Here is a 19,162-nt window from a genome sequence, read left to right as displayed (position 1 = left end):
GGACAGAATGAAAAATGCTAATAAAAACAAAAATGAGTAATTATATTCAAACTTTGCTATATTGAAAGCACTACAAGTACACATTATATGATGTTTTACCCTGTGAATTTCATATATTTTTTTTTTATGTACAGTAATTTCAAATCAGATGATTGCAACATGCCTCAGAAAAGTTGGGACAGTCGAGTGTTTAACACTGTGAAACATCACCATTTCTTCTCACCTGTTTAACATCTGTTTCACATCGACTTGTTATTTCAACTCGTCAAATTGTCTTAAAGTGCCCGTCTCAACTTTTTTGGTGCTGGTTACAATCATCTCATTTGAAGTTACTGAGCATTTTCAAAAAAACAATGAAATTCACAAGGTAAAAACATCATTGTGGCAGCGGGGGCGTGTCAAGCGCCCGTCGGGGAGAGGAAGCAGTAAGGGCGCTTGCACCTGAGCTAAATCATGTCTAACACCTGTCTCTAATTCCAGTGAGCAGGGGAGAGCGGCATAAAAGCAGCCACAGAACCTCCTCCCTCCTGGGTTTTGGCACCAATGTAACAATGTTAAGGGATGGGCAAGGAGGAGGTTCTGTGGCTGCTTTTATGCCGCTCTCCCCGTGCTCACTGGAATTAAATTAAATTTTGCATCCCTTTGCAACCAAATTGTAACCATGATATTTGTTGTAAAACTATAGAAATAATACAGGTAATCCAAAACTATGGTATGAAAAATCTCAATCTTAATCTGCCAAACAACAACAAAAATGAAGTTACTACAGTTTTACTAACACAGTGGTTATTTTTGGTACAAGTACCATGGATTTTAAAACCATGATTTCCACCAAAAAACATGCCCTTCCAAAAATGTACCATTGTAATAAAACTGCACTAACCATTTTTATACCAAGAACCAGTTTTAAAAACCATGGTACATGTATCACAATTTAACCATGATGTTATTATAGTAAAACTAGTCATGTTTTTGGCAGAATGATTTTGACATTTATTTCCATTTTTGGTTTTCCTATATTATTACGATGGATTTACTATGCGTATCATGGTTTAAAAATGGCTGCTATAGTTAAACAATGGTACATTTTGTGATTACTATGGTTTTACTACAAATACCATGTTCACAGTTCAATTATGGCTCCTGTTGTAAAACCATGAATAAAACTATTGCAAAGGAACCCAAAATAAATGTAATGGACCACAAAACCATTGTGTGGGAATGCTAAACGTTTTACGTAGGCACTTAAACTATTGCAGGGGAACACAAAACTCTTGCGAAAGAATGCCAAAAAACATCTGTAGATAACTATTGGTTTATTTCACTTGATTTAACACTGTTTGTTTATATACAGTAAAAAAAAGTTTTGTTGCGATAAATGGTTCTTTGTTTAAAAAAGGAGTTTTTGTTTAGTATGGACAGAGTTTTGGGATCCCAAATTCTTTAAGGGTGCCTGGAAGAATCATTAATAGAATCACTAAGGAACCAGTGTCTTGCTTATTTTTCACTCCCTATATTCTTATGTTTAGGGGTGGGCTTTAGGGACAGGGAACAATGACTCTCTACTATGGTAAGAGTTAGAGATTGTTGTAGGGTTGGGCTTTAGGGGATAAGGACCGATCAGGTAGCAGGAAGTAAGAATCTGACAGGGAGTCAGATTTTGGCACAACACAGGCATTGTTAGTTAGTGGAATCGGAGTCAGATCAAGATTAAATTATTTCCTTATGATTCCCATCCCTACCTTTGAGAGAGTAACCATCCTTACCTGTCTCAAAGATGTAGTTGGTGTCAGAAGTACTTTCACAGTCAGAAATGGCTGTAATCCGTACAGTGTATCGCTCTCCACAGGGCAGGCTGGAGATCTGGCAGGTGGTGCCAGTGGATGTGCAGTTAAAGGACGTACCTTTAGCATCCACAGCTATAGCGCGGTACAACGTAGCACCAAATACCACTTCCCAGCTTACTGATGCCGTAGCATCAATGCAGCTGTACTCCACCGAGATTGAAGAAACTTTTGGAATGGCTAAATGAAACAAGAAGTTACAAATTAAATTTCTGAATATCCAGACAAATTAGCCAAGCCTTCTGAAAATGCCATTTTAGACCACCTTATTAATTCAGCCTATGGTTGTTTGTTGGTCTCAGCTGGTTTAAGCTGGCCTAAATGGTCTCCCAGTCTGACCAAGCTGGTGTTAGCTGGTCAACCAGCTGGTCTCCCGGTCTAACCAGCTAAAAACTGCTCAACCCATCAAAACAGACCAGCCTGACCAGCTAGACCAGGCTGGAGACCAGCTAACCACATTTGGCTGTTTTAAGCATGGTTGCTTGAATCTAACAAAAATCAATCTATCTTTTTGATTTGAAATGTTTTCTCTAAAATGGCCTGCTTCATTCTGATGTAGGTGTGACTCACTGGAGGTTGTGTATGTGAAGTTTGATGCCTCTCCTGGTTCCAGGAACATGCTGATGGATGAAACCCCTACTGTATATGTTGAACATGGCTCCAGGTTTGTGATATCCAAAACAGTACTGGAGGTATTCCTATATACAGGGGCAAGTCCGGGCTTGTTTTTGGTTACTGTCACTTGGTAGAGCAGGACTCCTTGGACACTCAACCATGTTACGCGAGCTGTGCTCTGGCTTAACTCCGTCACATTCATGCCACTTGGTGGCTGCACCACTGTAGAATAAAAGCGTTAGACATTATGCTAATGATTGCTTTCAATTCAAAGGGTAACAAACATAGTAAAATAGCCGTTAATCATAAAACCTAATTGGAAAGAACCAGATAGACTTACAAGTCCTAATGGTTTTAACAAGGCTCTTGGCGCCAAGTCCTGCAGCATTAGAGGAATAAACGAAACAATTGTATGCCATGGACGGTTTGAGGTTGTCCATTTGTCCGTTAAGTGTGGTGAATGTGAGGTTATGGAGCTCAGTGTGGAATGTTCCGTTCACAACCAAAATGTAATTATCGGCTCCAGATGCATTGGACCACTCAAACTTGATGGAAGTGCTTGATATTGCTTTAGAAAACGTTATTTGCGAGGTGGCAGGAACTGCATGAAAAATGAAGTAGGAAAACACAGAACAATTATTGACTGATGTCCAACAGATATAATTATGTTTAGTACATGCAAAAGGTTAAATATATATATATATTCTATAATTTACTAATTTTTAAATGTACTCTATCCTTATTTTGTTTCAAACCTGTATGGCTTTCTGTCTGCCATTGAACATAGAAAGAGACATTTTTAATACAAGTTTGCAATTGACAGCATTTGTGGAATCATTTTGATTACAACAAAAATATTTTCGAATTTTCCCTTGCTTATTGAAAAAAATAAAAGCAACATGACGTAAACATTATAAGCGTTAACATGATTTTAATGTGATAAAATCTCTTAGTAACCATATTGGTATAAAAGTTATATCCAATATTAACAACTTCATTGCCGTGATAACGCATTGACAGGTAAAGCCTGTAAGCGATTTTATCTCAGTAAAATTGTGTAGGAAAGAGATTTAATCGCGCTAAAATCATGTTAACATGTATACTGTTTGCATTTTGTGTCTATACTTTTGAAATGTTGTATATTAGGCAGAGGCTACTTGCACTTAGTGCACTAAAATATGCAATAGATGCCATTTACACTTGTGTAAATAGCAACCAAAACATCTTCTTTGCACTAAGTGCAAATAGTGTTAGAGTCTATTTGTACCCCTAATTAAATACTAACATACAGTATAGGGGAATCACTGTTTATTTAGAGTCCCACAGACACCCTAAACCAACCCTTAACCCAAAACCTAAATTTAACCATGGTTTTACTGCAGTAACCTGAGTATCACTGTGTTATTTAGTAATAAAATCATAGTAACCTCAAAATTAAAGATGATTACTATATTAACACATTATTACTGTAGTAACACCATGGTTGATTGCACTAAAACTATGGCTTCTGCCAAAAAAAAACCTGGTTACTACAATATTATTATAGTAAAACCAGGTTTCATTTTACATGTTTAAGCCTTTCTCTCAACTCCCGACCTTCACTGTGACCAAATCACTGCGAGGAAATAAACTTTTATATATATTTTTTATTTATTATTAGAAGTAGTATTAAAGAAAATATTAATAGTGGTGACAGGAAGCAGGGTGGGAAAAGGTGAGACAAATGGTGGAATCAAACCCGGGTCGTCTGCATGACAAAAACACATCCAAGCTGTAGTTACACCTCATGCCACTGCAGCGACACTACAGGTGCAGTTTGACTTCAATTCCTCTGTTTCCACCAGACTATTGGAGAGCAAATAGCCACACTGTGTGGCAGGTGCTATTTACACCAAGCACAAATAGTCACTATGTTCTGTTTATAGATTGGCCCCATTGACTTCCATTGTAATTGCGTTACTGTAACCATGATATTCGCCTTTTTTCTTTTTAGTAAAAATAGTTTAAGAATATACTGGTTGCTCTTTTTCATGCAGTAACTGTATGGGGAATGAATGGGGACTCGTTTTTTTATGGTGCTTTTGCATCATTTTTTAATCTTGAACACTCCAGTCCTCATTCATTGCAATGACATTGAGAAGACTAACTAGTACAGTTCTACTTTTATATTCCACAGAAGAAAGAAAGTCATATGAGGTTTGGATTGACATGAGGATTAACTATTCAATTCAATTCAAGAGTCTGAAAACTTGTCAAGATATGTGTGACTCAGTAACTTACCTGTCTGTGCTATCTGTGAACTAATACATGTCATATAATAGAAATTAAACACTTTGAAAGTCACTAGATAAATGTGTCCTGGTCTTAAGCCTTGGACTAGTTTCTCCGTATTGGACGAAGAGACAGTAGTCAAAACTGGTGCAATGCTGGTTAAATTCACTGCCCTGACATCCAGAACATAGCTTGTTGCTCCTGGAAAACTGGTCCATTTTACAAGGAGAGATGATGCACCGGGTGATGATATTGATGTGATGTCACAGTCTGGAGGACACAAAAAAAATTCCCATGAATTGTTATATTTTAAGAGTTTATAAGAGTGTATTTATAAGAGTTACTTTAATATATTTTTGGTGAAAATATCTCAATAAATTACAGTAGATTCATTGAACTACAGTAAGTACTGTACTTAATGGCAAATACTACTAATATACATAAAACTACAACACTACAGTGTTATTTACTGTATTCAGAACTGCTATTTAATAGTAAAATAAATACTCACTTGCAGTAGCTTTCTTTACCTTAAACCAAAACAAATATATGACACAGATAATACAAGGTTAATGACTGAAAACATAAAGTAAACATAAATCATTATAAAATCACCTTGCTTCTGATAGATTAATGCATACCTGTGTCAGTGAAAACAGTGTTACAAAAAAACACAGTGTCCCTTGTAGACCCATCTTTGGTTTAACCTGTAAGGTGCAAATAAGTTAGGTATATACACTTGCCAATACATTAAGTGAAATCTGAAATCTTTTGTGCTTCTTTACAAGTATACCTGGCCTGCGAGAACCAATCAGTGCTTCCAAAATGAGGACAGGTTGATGCCTCTGGGCAGAAGACATCATATTTTTGTTTGTGTGTGTACTTTTGAGTAAGGGGTGGGGTGGGTGGACTCAGGGTCATTCCTCGACTCATTAAGACTATTAACTTTAAAACTAACCATGTTGTCTATAACACAATCAGTCTTATATTTTACTAATTCCTCAAATGAAAAATACTGTGCATTAAAATGCAGTACATATTGGTGTTGTGGATTATTTTTGAGTGGGAAAAGATATAGGATATGTTGCTGAAGTCATTGGGTTTCAGGAAAACAGGATTAGGATAATTGAGAGAGTGACCCAACACTGACCTGCCTGAAGCATTTTGGTGTACTGTTAAAGAAAGATTGGATTACTTATAATATCTGTAACGCGCACACAAAAAGAGACAGTCACAATGTTGAGTGAAAACTGCTTTATTAAATAAAAGCAGTCCAGGCAAGAGTACAAACAAGGGGCAAATCCAGTGAAGAATGGTCAGGGTAGCGTAGGGTCAAAAGCCGGGAATCAAAGATATAAACAAGGGGCAGATCTAATGAGGGAGGTGAACGATAGCAGGGAAAACAGTTAACAACTAGGGCGAGGAACAAGACGAGACTAGCGGGAACGAAGACAGGGGGACGAGAGGAATGGGGGGCTGGCAAGCTAAGAGGAAACGAATCAGTGGGGAGGTCAAAACTAGACGAGACTAGCAGGGGCAAAACTAGACGAGACTAGCAGGGGGCAAAACTAGACGAGACTAGCGGGGGTCAAAACACGGGAATCTAAATACAATAACCAACCCCAAACAAACGAAAGGATAGTGAGTTATATAGGGGCGAGTGCAGGTGTGAACAATGAAGGTGACGAGACGAGTGCAGGTGAAACTAATGTGTGGGGATAGGAAGCGCGTGAGTGCAGGTGGTCATAATGTTCAGGCTGATTGGAAGAGCGTGAGAAGAGAGCCTGTGAGTCAGAGAGAGTTTACGAGCAAGAGCTCGTAATAGCAAAACCAGGCGTGGAAGCCCGAGGGAGGAAAAGGAGCGTACGAGCTCAAGGGGGCGGAGTGAGGGAGCGGGAAGCGAGCACGCTCGCAGAGTGCATGTGTGCGTGCTCGAGGAAGCGGAGATGGGGCAGAGGAGCGGGGTTCGTGACAGTACTCCCCTCTGAATAGGACGGCTCCTGACGGCCGCGCCGGCTGCGCAGGAGCGTGAGGGAACAGAACGAGCGTGTGAGCTCGAGGGACAGAACGAGCATGTGAGCTCGAGGGACAGAATGAGCGTGTGAGCTCAGGGGACAGAACGAGCGTGTAAGCTCATGGGGGACAGAACGAGCGTGTAAGCTCAAGGGGCAGAAGGCACAAAAGGGAAATGAAACAGTCCATGGGGGTCAATGGGCAGTTCAAGGCAAGGCCAGGGGGAACATAGTGGACAGGCGGGTGGTCGGGAGGTCTAGGGGGCAGCCATAGGGCAGAGACTGGGTCAGGAGGTCTGGAAGGCAACTGGAGGACAGGGACTGGGTCCGTGGGTCTGGAAGGTGACCACCGGACAGGAATAGGGTCCGGAGGCCAGGGAAGAGGCCACAGGACAGGTAGAGGGTCAGGAAGTCCGGGCTGAGCCGTGAAAGGCGGAGCCGTCAGAGGCGGCACCGTAGGTGGCTCTGGAGCTGGGGTCCTGGAAGGCTCCGGAGGTGGAGCCGACGGAGGCTTTAGGGGCGAAGGCCTGGAAGGCTCTGGAGGTGGAGCCGAAGGAGGCTTTAGGGGCGAAGGCCTGGAAGGCTCTGGAGGTGGAGCCGAGGAGGCTTTAGGGCGAAGGCCTGGAAGGCTCTGGAGGTGGAGCCGAAGGAGGCTTTAGGGCAAGGCCTGGAAGGCTCTGGAGATGGAGCCAAGGGGGCTTTAGGGGCTAAGGCCTGGAAGGCTCAGGAAGTGGAGCCCATGGAGGTGGCGCCGTAGGGAGGCTCCAGAGGTGAAGCCCTGGAAGGCTCTGGAGGCAGAGCCGAGGGAGGTGACGCCGTGGGAGGTGGCGCAGTAGAAGGCTCCAGGAGTGAAGCCCTGGTAGGCTCTGGAGGCAGAGCCGGGGAGGTGGCGCCGTAGGAGGCTTGGGAGGCGGAGCCGCAGGAGGCTCGGGAGGCGAATCTCTAGAAGGCTCTGGAGTCTTAGGGAGCAGAGCCGTAGGAGGCTCGGGTGGTGGAGCCGTGGAAGGCTCAAGAGGCGGAGCCCTAGGAAGCTCTGGAGTCTTTGGGAGCAGAGCCATGAGAGGCTCGGGAGGTGGAGCCGTAGGAGGCTCTGGAGGGGGAGCCGTAGGAGGCTCGGGAGGCAGAGCCATAGGAGCCTCTAGTGGCTGAGCCCTGGGAGGCTCTGGAGTCTTTGGGAGCAGAGCCATGAAAGGCTCGGGAGGTGGAGCCCTAGGAGGCTCTGGAGGGGGAGCCGTAGGAGGCTCGGGAGGCAGAGCCATAGGAGCCTTTAGTGGCCGAGCCCTGGGAGGCTCGAGAGGCTTGAGGGGGGGAGCCTTGAAAGACTCGAGAGACGAAGCCCTGAGAGGCTTGAGAGGAGGAGGAGGAGCCCTGAAAGACTCGAGAGGGGGAGCCCTGAGAGGCTTGAGAGGGGGAGGAGCCCTGAGAGACTCGAGGGGCAGAGCCCTGAGAGGCGGAGGAGCCCTGAGAGACTCGAGAGGCGAGCCGTGAGAGGCTTGAGGGGTGGAGCCATGAAAGACTCGAGAGGGGAAGCCCTGAGAGGCGGAGGAGCCCTGAGAGACTCGAGAGGCGAAGCCGTGAGAGGCTTGAGGGGTGGAGCCATGAAAGACTCGAGGGATGGAGCCCTGAAAGACTCGAGAGGCGAAGCCGTGAGAGGCTTGAGGGGTGGAGCCATGAAAGATTCGAGGGATGGAGCCGTGAGAGGCTTGAGGAGTGGAGCCATGAAAGACTCGAGGGATGGAGCCCTGAAAGACTCGAGAGGCGAAGCCGTGAGAGGCTTGAGGGGTGGAGCCATGAAAGACTCGAGGGATGGAGCCCTGAAAGACTCGAGAGGCTGAAGCCGTGAGAGGCTTGAGGGGTGGAGCCATGAAAGACTCGAGGGATGGAGCCCTGAGAGACTCGAGAGGTGAAGCCGTGAGAGGCTTGGAAGGAGGGGGAGCCCTGAGGGACTTGAGGGGTAGAGCTCTGGGAGGCTCGTGAGGAGGAGCCCTAGGAGGCTCGTGAGGAGGAGCCCTCGGAGGCTCGAGAGGAGGAGCCCTGGGAGGCTCGAGAGGCGGAGCCCGGGAGGGCTCTGTGGGGCGAGCAGAGGCTGACAGAGCCGTGGTAGACTCTGAGGGCGGAGCAGAGGCCGGCAGAGCCGTGGAAGACTCTGAGGGCGGAGCAGAGCCTGGCAGAGCCGTGGAAGACTCTGAGGGCGGAGCAGAGGTCTGCAGAGCCGTGGAAGACTCTGAGGGCGGAGCAGAGGTCTGCAGAGCCGTGGAAGACTCTGAGTGTGGAGCAGAGGTCTGCAGAGCCGTGGAAGACTCTGAGGGCGGAGCAGAGGTCTGCAGAGCCGTGGAAGACTCTGAGGGCAGAGCAGAGGTCTGCAGAGCCGTGGAAGACTCTGAGGGACTCTCTGCGGTCTTGAGCACAAGACGAGACTGGGGAGAAGGGGCCCTCCTCCTTCTCTTACATCTTCGGCCAACAGGGGACGTGGCCAAGGGGACGGTCGAGGCTACAGGCGCTGGCTCGCTGACCGTGGCAGGCATGGGCGCTGGCTCGCCGGCCGTGATGGGCATGGGCGCTGGCTCGCCGGCCGTGGCGGGCATGGGCGCTGGCTCGTTGGCCGTGGCGGGCATGGGCGCTGGCTCGTTGGCCATGGCGGGCATGGGAGCTGGCTCGTTGGCCATGGCGGGCATGGGCGTTGACTCGCTGGCCGTGCCAGGCTTCGAGACTGGGGCCGTTACAGGCTTCGGGGCTAGGGCCGTGTAAGGCTTAAAGACGGGGGCCGTGTAAGGCTTCAAGGCGGGGGCCGTGTAAGGCTTCGAGACGGGGGCCGTGGTAGGCTTCGAGACGGGGGCCGTGGTAGGCTTCGAGACGGGGGCTGTGGTAGGCTTCGAGACGGGGGCCGTGGTAGGCTTCGAGACGGGGGTCTTGGTGTGGAGCGCTGGTTCGGTGTCTGCCTCCCCCACAGTGAACAAGGAACCAGAGTACAGTAGGGCGAGGTCAATAAACTGAGCCAGGTTAAGGGGGCAGCGACCACCAGGCATTAATGATGAGGTTGGCTCATTCAGTCCACATTGAAAAATGGTCTTCAGAGCCACCTCATTCAAATTCACCTGGTACGCCAGGACACAAAAATCCATAATATAAGCCTCCACGGTTTGGCTCCCCTGACGCAAACCCACGAGTCGGGCCGCTGGGTCCACAATGCCGAGGGCGGGGTTATGGGTTACACAACCGCTGCCTCGCATAAAAACCCCTTGGTCAGCGTCTGAAGAGCCGAAAAACCTCTCCGGGGATGGAGAGCTCACGGCGCTCGGACATGCATAGGACGCATAAACGGGCTCAGGGGCAGACACAGGTGAAACCGGGTGAAATAAATCAGAAATAGTGCTTACCTGCTGCCCCTGGGCCGTGAGCGCGTGGTCATCACTCCCAGCTGCAAATCCGAGCACAGAACGCGCCGCGACAATCCGCTCTATTGAGCTGCGCGAATCCGTGGAGTGACGCATTGTGACTGTCTACGGTGAGGTTGGTTATTCTGTAACGCGCACACAAAAAGAGACAGTCACAATGTTGAGTGAAAACTGCTTTATTAAATAAAAGCAGTCCAGGCAAGAGTACAAACAAGGGGCAAATCCAGTGAAGAATGGTCAGGGTAGCGTAGGGTCAAAAGCCGGGGAATCAAAGATATAAACAAGGGGGCAGATCTAATGAGGGAGGTGAACGATAGCGGGGAAAACAGTTAACAACTAGGGCGAGGAACAAGACGAGACTAGCGGGAACGAAGACAGGGGGACGAGAGGAATGGGGGGCTGGCAAGCTAAGAGGAAACGAATCAGTGGGGAGGTCAAAACTAGACGAGACTAGCAGGGGCAAAACTAGACGAGACTAGCGGGGGGCAAAACTAGACGAGACTAGCGGGGGTCAAAACACGGGAATCTAAATACAATAACCAACCCCAAACAAACGAAAGGATAGTGAGTTATATAGGGGCGAGTGCAGGTGTGAACAATGAAGGTGACGAGACGAGTGCAGGTGAAACTAATGTGTGGGGATAGGAAGCGCGTGAGTGCAGGTGGTCATAATGTTCAGGCTGATTGGAAGAGCGTGAGAAGCGAGCCTGTGAGTCAGAGGGGGGAGAGAGTTTACGAGCAAGAACTCGTAATAGCAAAACCAGGCGTGGAAGCCCGAGGGAGGAAAAGGAGCGTACGAGCTCAAGGGGCGGAGCGAGGGAGCGGGAAGCGAGCACGCTCGCGGAGTGCATGTGTGCGTGCTCGAGGAAGCGGAGATGGGGCAGAGGAGCGGGGTTCGTGACAATATCAAATATATATCTCACCTTAATTCTGTGTTTAAATAACCCCAGTGTGTAAACCAATTAAAAGCATTATCTAAAGCATTATCTTTAAAAATGTTTTTATCATCCATATAAGTGAAAATCTACCCTGTCATCTGTCCAACTGAGCCTGATCACAGTAAAAGTATGTCAACTTTTTGCAAAATGATATCATGTGACTCCTTACATATATCGAGGCAGATCTATCAGAAAAGACTCGGATTGGAATGATTGAAATTATTACGAATGTAGAAAAAGTTTGGTGAAAGCCTCATCCTTCGGTTCATTGCTTAGATACTTGCTTGAACCGTCAGATCCTGCCAGAGGTGATGGCGGCAGGGGATCAGAGCTTACCTCTTCCCAGGGAAGGGACCTAAACTGGTGGAGATGGGGTGGAGGGGGGTGAAACCAATGGAAGTATGCAAATAATAGAGACAGGTATGTAGGCTTATAAAGCGGAGGCTGTACTGTGATTGGATGAGATGCATGGTTGAATGAAAGTATAAGAATCAAGAGTCTTCTTGCTAGGACTATTGCTTATGCTTTCATTTCCACGGTGAAATGTGCACGTGTCAACTCACTTGCTCTTCAGGACTCCTACTCGTATCCCTGTTCTTTGCACTGCAAAGGAAATTCTCTTATCAGTTGAGCTACCGCACAATTTTATCATGCTTGTACAAGCTTGTAAATGTAATTGGTTATGTAATGCAAACGTTTAAATGTCATGCCCGAAAGTAAAAATGTTGAGATGTCATAAGATTTCATGCATTGTGTGAGGAACCGTGTGAAAAGTAATTGTTTATGAATGGATATTCTGTTCTTTTACTTGTGATTTGTGTGAAAGGGAATACAATTGTTGTGGCGCCTCTAGTGTTCATTTCAGCAGGAATGATTCACACAAAAATCATTTTGCAAAAAAGAAAGTATAGTAATGGGATTCTATTAGACCAGGTTTTTCCAACTGCTAGTTTTATCATCTTGTAAGAAACAATTCTGTTTGTGACTCCAGCCAGGTCTCCTAAGCAACCAAATTGGCCCGGTTGCTAGGGATGGTAGAGTCACATGGAGTAACCTCCTCGGGGTCTCTATAATATGTGGTTCTCGCTCTCGGTGGGGTGCGTGGTGAGTTGTGTGTGAATAGCTCAGGCCCACACTATTCACACACAACTCACCACGCATGAAAAGATGTGCGGATTGATGGTCTCAGGCGTGGTGGCAACTGAGATTCGTCCTCCGCCAACCAGATTGAGGCGAGTCACTACACCACCACGAGGATTTTGGAGTGATTTGGGAAATGGGCATTCAAAAATGTAAAAAAAAAAAAATTCTGTTTGTTCTTTGGACATCCTTTCATCATAATTGAGTTTGCTCTATGGGAGTGGGTAATGACTGACTAGCACATCAGTTAGTTCATCAGTAACGTGTTCTCTTCCTCTAACTCTTTGTTATAAACTTTCAGTCTAGAACCAGAGCACAGCATTTTTAACTCAGAATGTGATTTCCCAAGCCTTTCCCATTGAGAATGACGAATGTAACGGAATGTTTTCCATCTCAAAAAACATGAATGCATCTAATACAGTATGTGGCTTTTATAAGGAATGATAATGTAGGATTAGAGGGTCTTTGTCTGGCTCTCGCTGATCTCAGAAGGAAAAAGCTTTGATGGAAAGTGAATCACTCCCTCCATTCAAAGCCTGAAACACACACCCCCTTCTGCATCCAGCCAGCTTACATTTTGTATGGTGATAACGGCCAGTGTCATGAAGACTAACACAGTGTCTAGGACTGATCCGGTTAGCTTTACCTGTTATATCCAGGAGCAGTGTCTTTCTTTCTCTCAGCTCTTCAAAATTCCCGGATTCCAACCAACTTAATTTAGACCCATAGAGGAAGTACACTTCCATTATTAAAATGCAAGGCTGAGCTAAATTTGATCAATGTCATTTTGAAAATACATTTTTGATGCATATAAACAAAACATTTAACTTTGGACAAACCACATCCCCATTTCTCTAAAATGGCCCAATGTCACGAGGGCACTGCGTGAACTGTTGCTCACATGCCCTATCATGAACACGCACAGCAGATCAACGGTCGGTCCACAGTTTCACTAAATAATGCATTAGATTTCGGTTTGTTTCTCACCATACCTAATTGTATGCTTTCATAACAATTTCATGGAATAATTTATTAGACTTTTGAATTATACCTTTGCATTCTTTTTAAGCTTGAAGAGTTGGTCACCATAAACTACCATTGTATGACATTACCGAGCCCAAAATATTTTCACAATTTCTCCCTTTTTGTTAAGAAAAAGAAATAAAGTCATATAGGGTTATATCAACACAGGGGTGAGTAAACACTGACTGAATTAACATTTTTGGGTGAACTATTCCTTTAAGATTGTGCAAACCTTTGATCCAGTATAGCGTCCATGTCTTTTATTTATTTTAACTTGTGTATTGCCATGTTGTGTAAAAACAAATATTAACATATGTAAATATGTTTCTTGTGTAATTTTTCAGTTTTCAAAATGAATTGCGTGGACACGCCACCCAGCATCACATGATTATAAATGGCAAAATGACTTCCTCTAATTGACCATCCCATGTACTCTTTGTCAATGGTCTTTTTGGAAGTTCCCTTCGTGAAGGAATTCAGTTGTTAATACTCAATATTATAGCTTCCTCTTTCCGCATCACCTGATGATTTCAAGTGTGTTAACTCAAGGAGAAGTATTGGGGTATTCCAGGACCAGGACTGTTTTATTGGATCAGGAACTCTGTGTTCATAACACACCTCACCTTCCGGTCTCTCTCTTCCCACACAGGCATATCTCATCGCGTTCCTCGCTCCTCCCACAGCTCTCTCTTTTTTTTTTTTTTTTGGCCTATTTTTCTCTCTCTATTTCCAGGCGACTGTTTGTCTCTGAGCTAAATGAGGTGTGGCTGTGTTTCTTTTGTGTTTGATTCAGTGTCTTCGAGGTGTGGTGTCAGGTGGAGGATCTGCACCAACTGTATTTTTCTCTGTTTGAACTCCCTCTTTGTTGAATGCAAATGACTTGTTAGAATGTCCCATCCTGTTTTAATTGTCTAAATTCATATTAATACATACATTTGCCATTGAGGTCTTTCTCCATTGTTTACTGGCAAGACAAAATTAAATATATATATGTATATATGAACTGAGTTGTTTATGGCAATAACAAATATATTATTTCTTTTTATATTTCTTCCGAATCAGCCTGTAGCAACTGCAAAATATTGTAAAGAAATTAATTTAGAATTACAGGGGGAATACAAGGAGAAGTCAGTGGGTTGACAATTGACTATTTACTTTCTGGAACATGCAAATATCATTGGAGACAGCCCCCTCCATCCCCCTTTGGATGGGTCCTTGAATTTTGACCTTTACCTCTGGTAACTCAATATCAAATGATGTTTAAATATCATAAAATGGGCTCCATGCCATATTTAGAACAATTCAGTCTATTTAAAACGTCTATGAGATAATGAAGGATTGCAGTGTCTTTGTCTAGCTCTCTTACGGAGCTCACAATGAAGAAAATATGGGAGGGAGAAAATAGACCTGCCTATTCAATTCATAGAATGTAATGCAAAGCACCTATAAAAGAAAACTAAGTATTCTAAGATACAAAGTTAGTGGCACCATTTTCTTAGTATGTTACAAACATTTATATATAACAGAAATAAAAACTGTTTTACACTGGTTTCTCATAATGTTAACATGAGAATTTGGAAGAATTTGTATACATTTTTTTATTTACTTATTTACAAAAAGTCTAAATAATGAATGCTTCATATGGTTTATTCAGAGTGCTAAAGGTTGCTATTATATTTACATGTAATTGCAGTAGAGGTACTTAGGCTTTAGGCCATCAATAAACAAACACATAAAACTAATTCAATGTAAAGTATCAACCAAAGGACACGACCTGGGGCGATTCCTGAGACTTGTGCTGTTTAGATTTCTCTCTAACCCACTTTAGTAGAGGTCAACCCTGTACATGACACTGGTTCAGTCCTTTTGAAGCTTTCTTCAAGTGTTGCTGGAATAATTTTATCATTTAGCACAGAACTTTTAACCGTAAAAAGTAAAAACAGTAAAGTTTATCAGAATATGTCATGTAATTGTGCTTCATTGAACAAACAAAACATATTGCCATTTTGGACATAAAAGTTTGGCTTTAATTGCATGCATTGAGTAATATAATTTGTAGTATAAAATTAAAAAATCCCAATAAAAAGAGAGTGTAAATGTAAATATAAAAGCCATGACACATTTTAAAGTGGTAACAATGTAACTGAAATAAATACTTTATGTACATTTTTGTATCACTTTTTTTTTTGTGCAATTTTCATTGAGCCAATAATCATCTCTATTTGTGGCAAACGGTATATAAATGGGGCAAGATGAAAGGTCTTCGTGTTGAGAAGAAACTGTCCTCCTGTTTATGATGATGACGTCAGAGTACCATATTCTTTCAGCTGTGACCTTTAACAGAACACAAAAAGACATTAGACTGGGACATTTGGGGCGGTTCAACTTTGATCCAGGACTCATAATATTTCATGACTTAAGTGCTCAATCTTAGTGTTGTTCACTTTAAGTAATGGATCCCACAACAACTCCCTTTAACTCCCTGTTGGACTATGCAAGTCTTCTTTCAAGATCTTAATCAAGACTTTCAAATGTAGAAATTATAACAACAGATCAAGATTACCGCCATATTCAATTTAGCATATATGAAATGAGTCAAATAAAACTAAACGAAATGCAAATTTTTCTCTTTTTCAAAAAAGAGTTTGCGACTCCTCATTGCGACTCACGTAAAGGCGTCACCGAATTTAGTCATAATAATTTAATTTACATTACACTACTGTATATTGTTGCGCACCTAACTTTGCCCTACGCCTAAACATAACCAATTTTCAGCAATAATAAAGACACTGACAAGGCAAGAATTTGCATTTACGTGACATTTGAAATAATCACATTATTGTCTACTTTTGACGTCAAACCGTGAATAGTTCTGCACTCAACTCGTGCGCACATTGGATGAACCGGTAACAACATGGGGTAACACGAAATCTGTGTAATGGGCAAAAATCTATCCATGTTGATTGGGTTATTCATAAGCCGTTTATGGCCTTTACGGCAATAAAGGAACAGGGTTTATTGCATTTACATGACTGCACGTGTTGCCGGCTTATGAAGCATAATCAGTGTTCAATGATTCAGGGTAAATGAGCAAGTTATGGAGAAAGGACCTATTAACAGGTAATCTTTGGTACAAAACAAACCCAAATGGGGTTTAAATTTTGAACCCTACTTTTCGAAGCGTCAGCTAATGATTAACAGACAATTCGGATGAAGAATTGTTATGTGGGCAGTGCCAGTGCTATAATGCAGAACAAGAAATTGGCTGTGTTTGAAATGGTATACTACCATACTACTCTTGCTATTTCTGCCATACGGCAGAAGCATTAAGAGTAGTATGGGTAGTATGCCATTTCAAACATGGCTGTTGTCTGCAGCCCTTTTCATGTAGAGTTTAAACTTCAAAGCGGCACTTGAAGATGATGTTGAGCAATTTGTTGATGCCCTGTTGTGAATCATTTGAATGAGTTGGATGTCTCCCTTATCTAACACACCTGATTCAACTCATCTGCTCATTAGTAGAGGCTCCATGAGCAGAACTGGGTGTGTAAAATAAGGGAGACATCCAAAATGTGCAGTGTTAGGGTTACTCCAGGACAAGGGTTGGGAACCATTGGAATACAGCATCAGTTCCCCTCGGTTGTTTTCGCCTTCCGAGAGTGTGGGCATTCCCTCAGTCATTTTCATCAACTGTCGGGCCCATAGTCCCTTCCATGATTCCCTTACGGTCAGCCCCCTTTCACCCCAGGCCCAAGTACTCCTAAACATCCTGCACTGCCAGTAGTTACGCCACTGCTGTCTGCTAAAACGAATTTATCAAAATGTCTTGTTACTAAATAGGTTTGCATGATCTTAGAAAGGTGTCAGATAGCAAAATGCATATGTGTCAAATATTTTGGACCTGATAACAAACACACAACTCTTAAGAATGCATGCAAAGTGGTTAGCCAATCATGAAGTTCCTCTAGTACAACTACAAGAACATGGTGTTAGCAACACTAAAATCAAGGGTTTGATTCACAGGGAGCATACATACTGATAAAAATGCACATTGAATGCAGAACCAATGTAGAGAAACTTTACAAATGAGTTACTATGTTATTACTCTGTAATAAGCTAAATAACCAAAAAGCTTGGTAAAAAAAAAGAAAATCTGTTTCACTTACAGATAGATAAAAACATTAACGTTCACATCTATTACTAGAAAATATCTAAGTCTTGTGTTTTAGCTGTAGCTAACCCTGTTAAGACATTTTAGTCCACCAGTTTTTATGTTTCATATTTCAGAAACACTAGTTAGTCTCTTAATTTTTCCAAACACTTTGGGTCACGTTTATTGGTCATAAATGTAAAGATATCTGTCGCTTTTTCTGTCACGTTTAAGCCAATTCAGACTAAGATACGCGTCTTGATTCCCAAGAGTGCACGTGTTACAATGTATTGTCTCAGACTGTACAGCAATAAGCCAATCTGGAATGTCCACGTGGTCACATGATACAATAATGTTTATCTTACCGTGGATCCAAAAGGCTCCAGTAACTAATGCCCTGTTCCCAAACGCGGGTAATTTACAGCGTAAACCTGTCCCATGAGACCGTGTGTGTGAGTTCGTATTTTATAGGAAAAACTCACATTAGGGGTCTAGTTCATACTCCTCCACCCTCTAAAAAAAGACTTATGGTGATTCATGTGGTACATGTTCCTAAAAGTTTCATATAAATGAACTAGTTATTAAATTAACTAGTTAATAAAAACTAAAATTCTTGCATTAGCAATATAAAGTAACACTGACAATACATACCCATTCCCACAGTGTTTCCAGAACAGGAAACTGAAAAGACAAAGAAATGTAATTCAGTCCAAATAATGATAAAAAAAAAAGAAGAAAAATATAATTAAATAGAAATTTTAAAGTAACAACACAGTGTCTCCCCTTTATTATATTTAATGCTACTAAAATGTGTAAAAGTTAGCATTACACATACTAACAAACATGTTTGTTAAAAGATGTTAAGCAGAATGACAGCCTCAGTCACCATTCACTTTCATACAGAATTATAGAAAAAAAGATGCAATGAAGGTATATTGGAACTGAGACTCAGATACTGCCCATCATCTCCTTTTGTGTTCCACAGAAGAAAAATTAAGGCATCCAGGTTTGAAACAACATACATTTTTGAAAGTATCTTTTTAGTCTTTTCTGCTATCAACGCAAATCATTAACTATTGCCTCTAGTTCTAACTCTGATATTTTGTTAAAAACAATTTCCCCTTCTTCATTTATTAATATAATTCTAAACCTGAGTAGAGTCTTCTGGGGCAGAACATGACTTTCAAGCCGTCCTGTGTTAAAGGAGAGACCACGACTGTGTACATTTCCCCACACAGTATCTCAGCCACATCACACACATTGGACCCTTGTGCTGCATTGCAGGTATAGTTGGACCTGGTACCGTACAGGTCAGCAGTGTAGTTATACAGGCCGGGGGAATAACGCCAGTACACCCGCAGGGTGCTGTTAACCATCTGGTACAATTTCACACTGGATGGACAACACGCACCTGAGAGAAGTTAAAGATAAAGAGAATAAGTTCAGAAAATGGAAGGTGAAGAAATTAAGTTGTGAGGCTTTTGTTAAACACTCACTATCACCATAAAAGTCTTTGAAAATGGCAAATAAATGTTTTTTGTTTTTTTAAATGTTCAATTTTTTATTTTTGTTTTAAAGAAAGATACAGAAATTCCTCTCACTTTTAATAAGAGATTAGGTTCGTGCCCCTCTTTATCCCGCTTTCTCTCTCTCTATCTATATATATACATAATCAGCCACAACATTAAAACCACCTGCCTAATATAGTGTAGGCCCCCCTCATGCAGCCAAAACAGCTCTGACCTGTCAAGGCATGTACTCCACAAGACCTCTG

At 43.0% G+C, this 19,162-nt stretch overlaps 1 protein-coding gene across 2 annotated transcripts in view; it reads right to left on the bottom strand.

Moving 5' to 3' along the window:
- Positions 1-14,919: 14,919 nt before the first annotated feature.
- The window catches only part of LOC127649366 (fibronectin type III domain-containing protein 7-like), a 31,032-nt gene continuing 26,789 nt past the window's right edge, over positions 14,920-19,162 (bottom strand). For both annotated transcript variants that reach the window (XR_007971286.1, XM_052134424.1), the window contains 3 exons: positions 18,539-18,799; positions 18,040-18,069; positions 14,920-15,572 (listed from right to left, as the gene is read on the bottom strand). Coding sequence is in view for 1 of the 2 variants with exons in the window: in XM_052134424.1 (XP_051990384.1) it covers positions 15,562-15,572; positions 18,040-18,069; positions 18,539-18,764 (267 nt within the window). In the remaining variant the exon portion in view is untranslated. The remainder of the gene's footprint in view (positions 15,573-18,039; positions 18,070-18,538; positions 18,800-19,162) is intronic.

The sequence above is a fragment of the Xyrauchen texanus genome, chromosome 9, assembly GCF_025860055.1.
Source record: "Xyrauchen texanus isolate HMW12.3.18 chromosome 9, RBS_HiC_50CHRs, whole genome shotgun sequence".
NCBI lineage: Eukaryota > Metazoa > Chordata > Actinopteri > Cypriniformes > Catostomidae > Xyrauchen > Xyrauchen texanus.
This window is presented reverse-complemented; position numbering and strand designations above follow the sequence as displayed.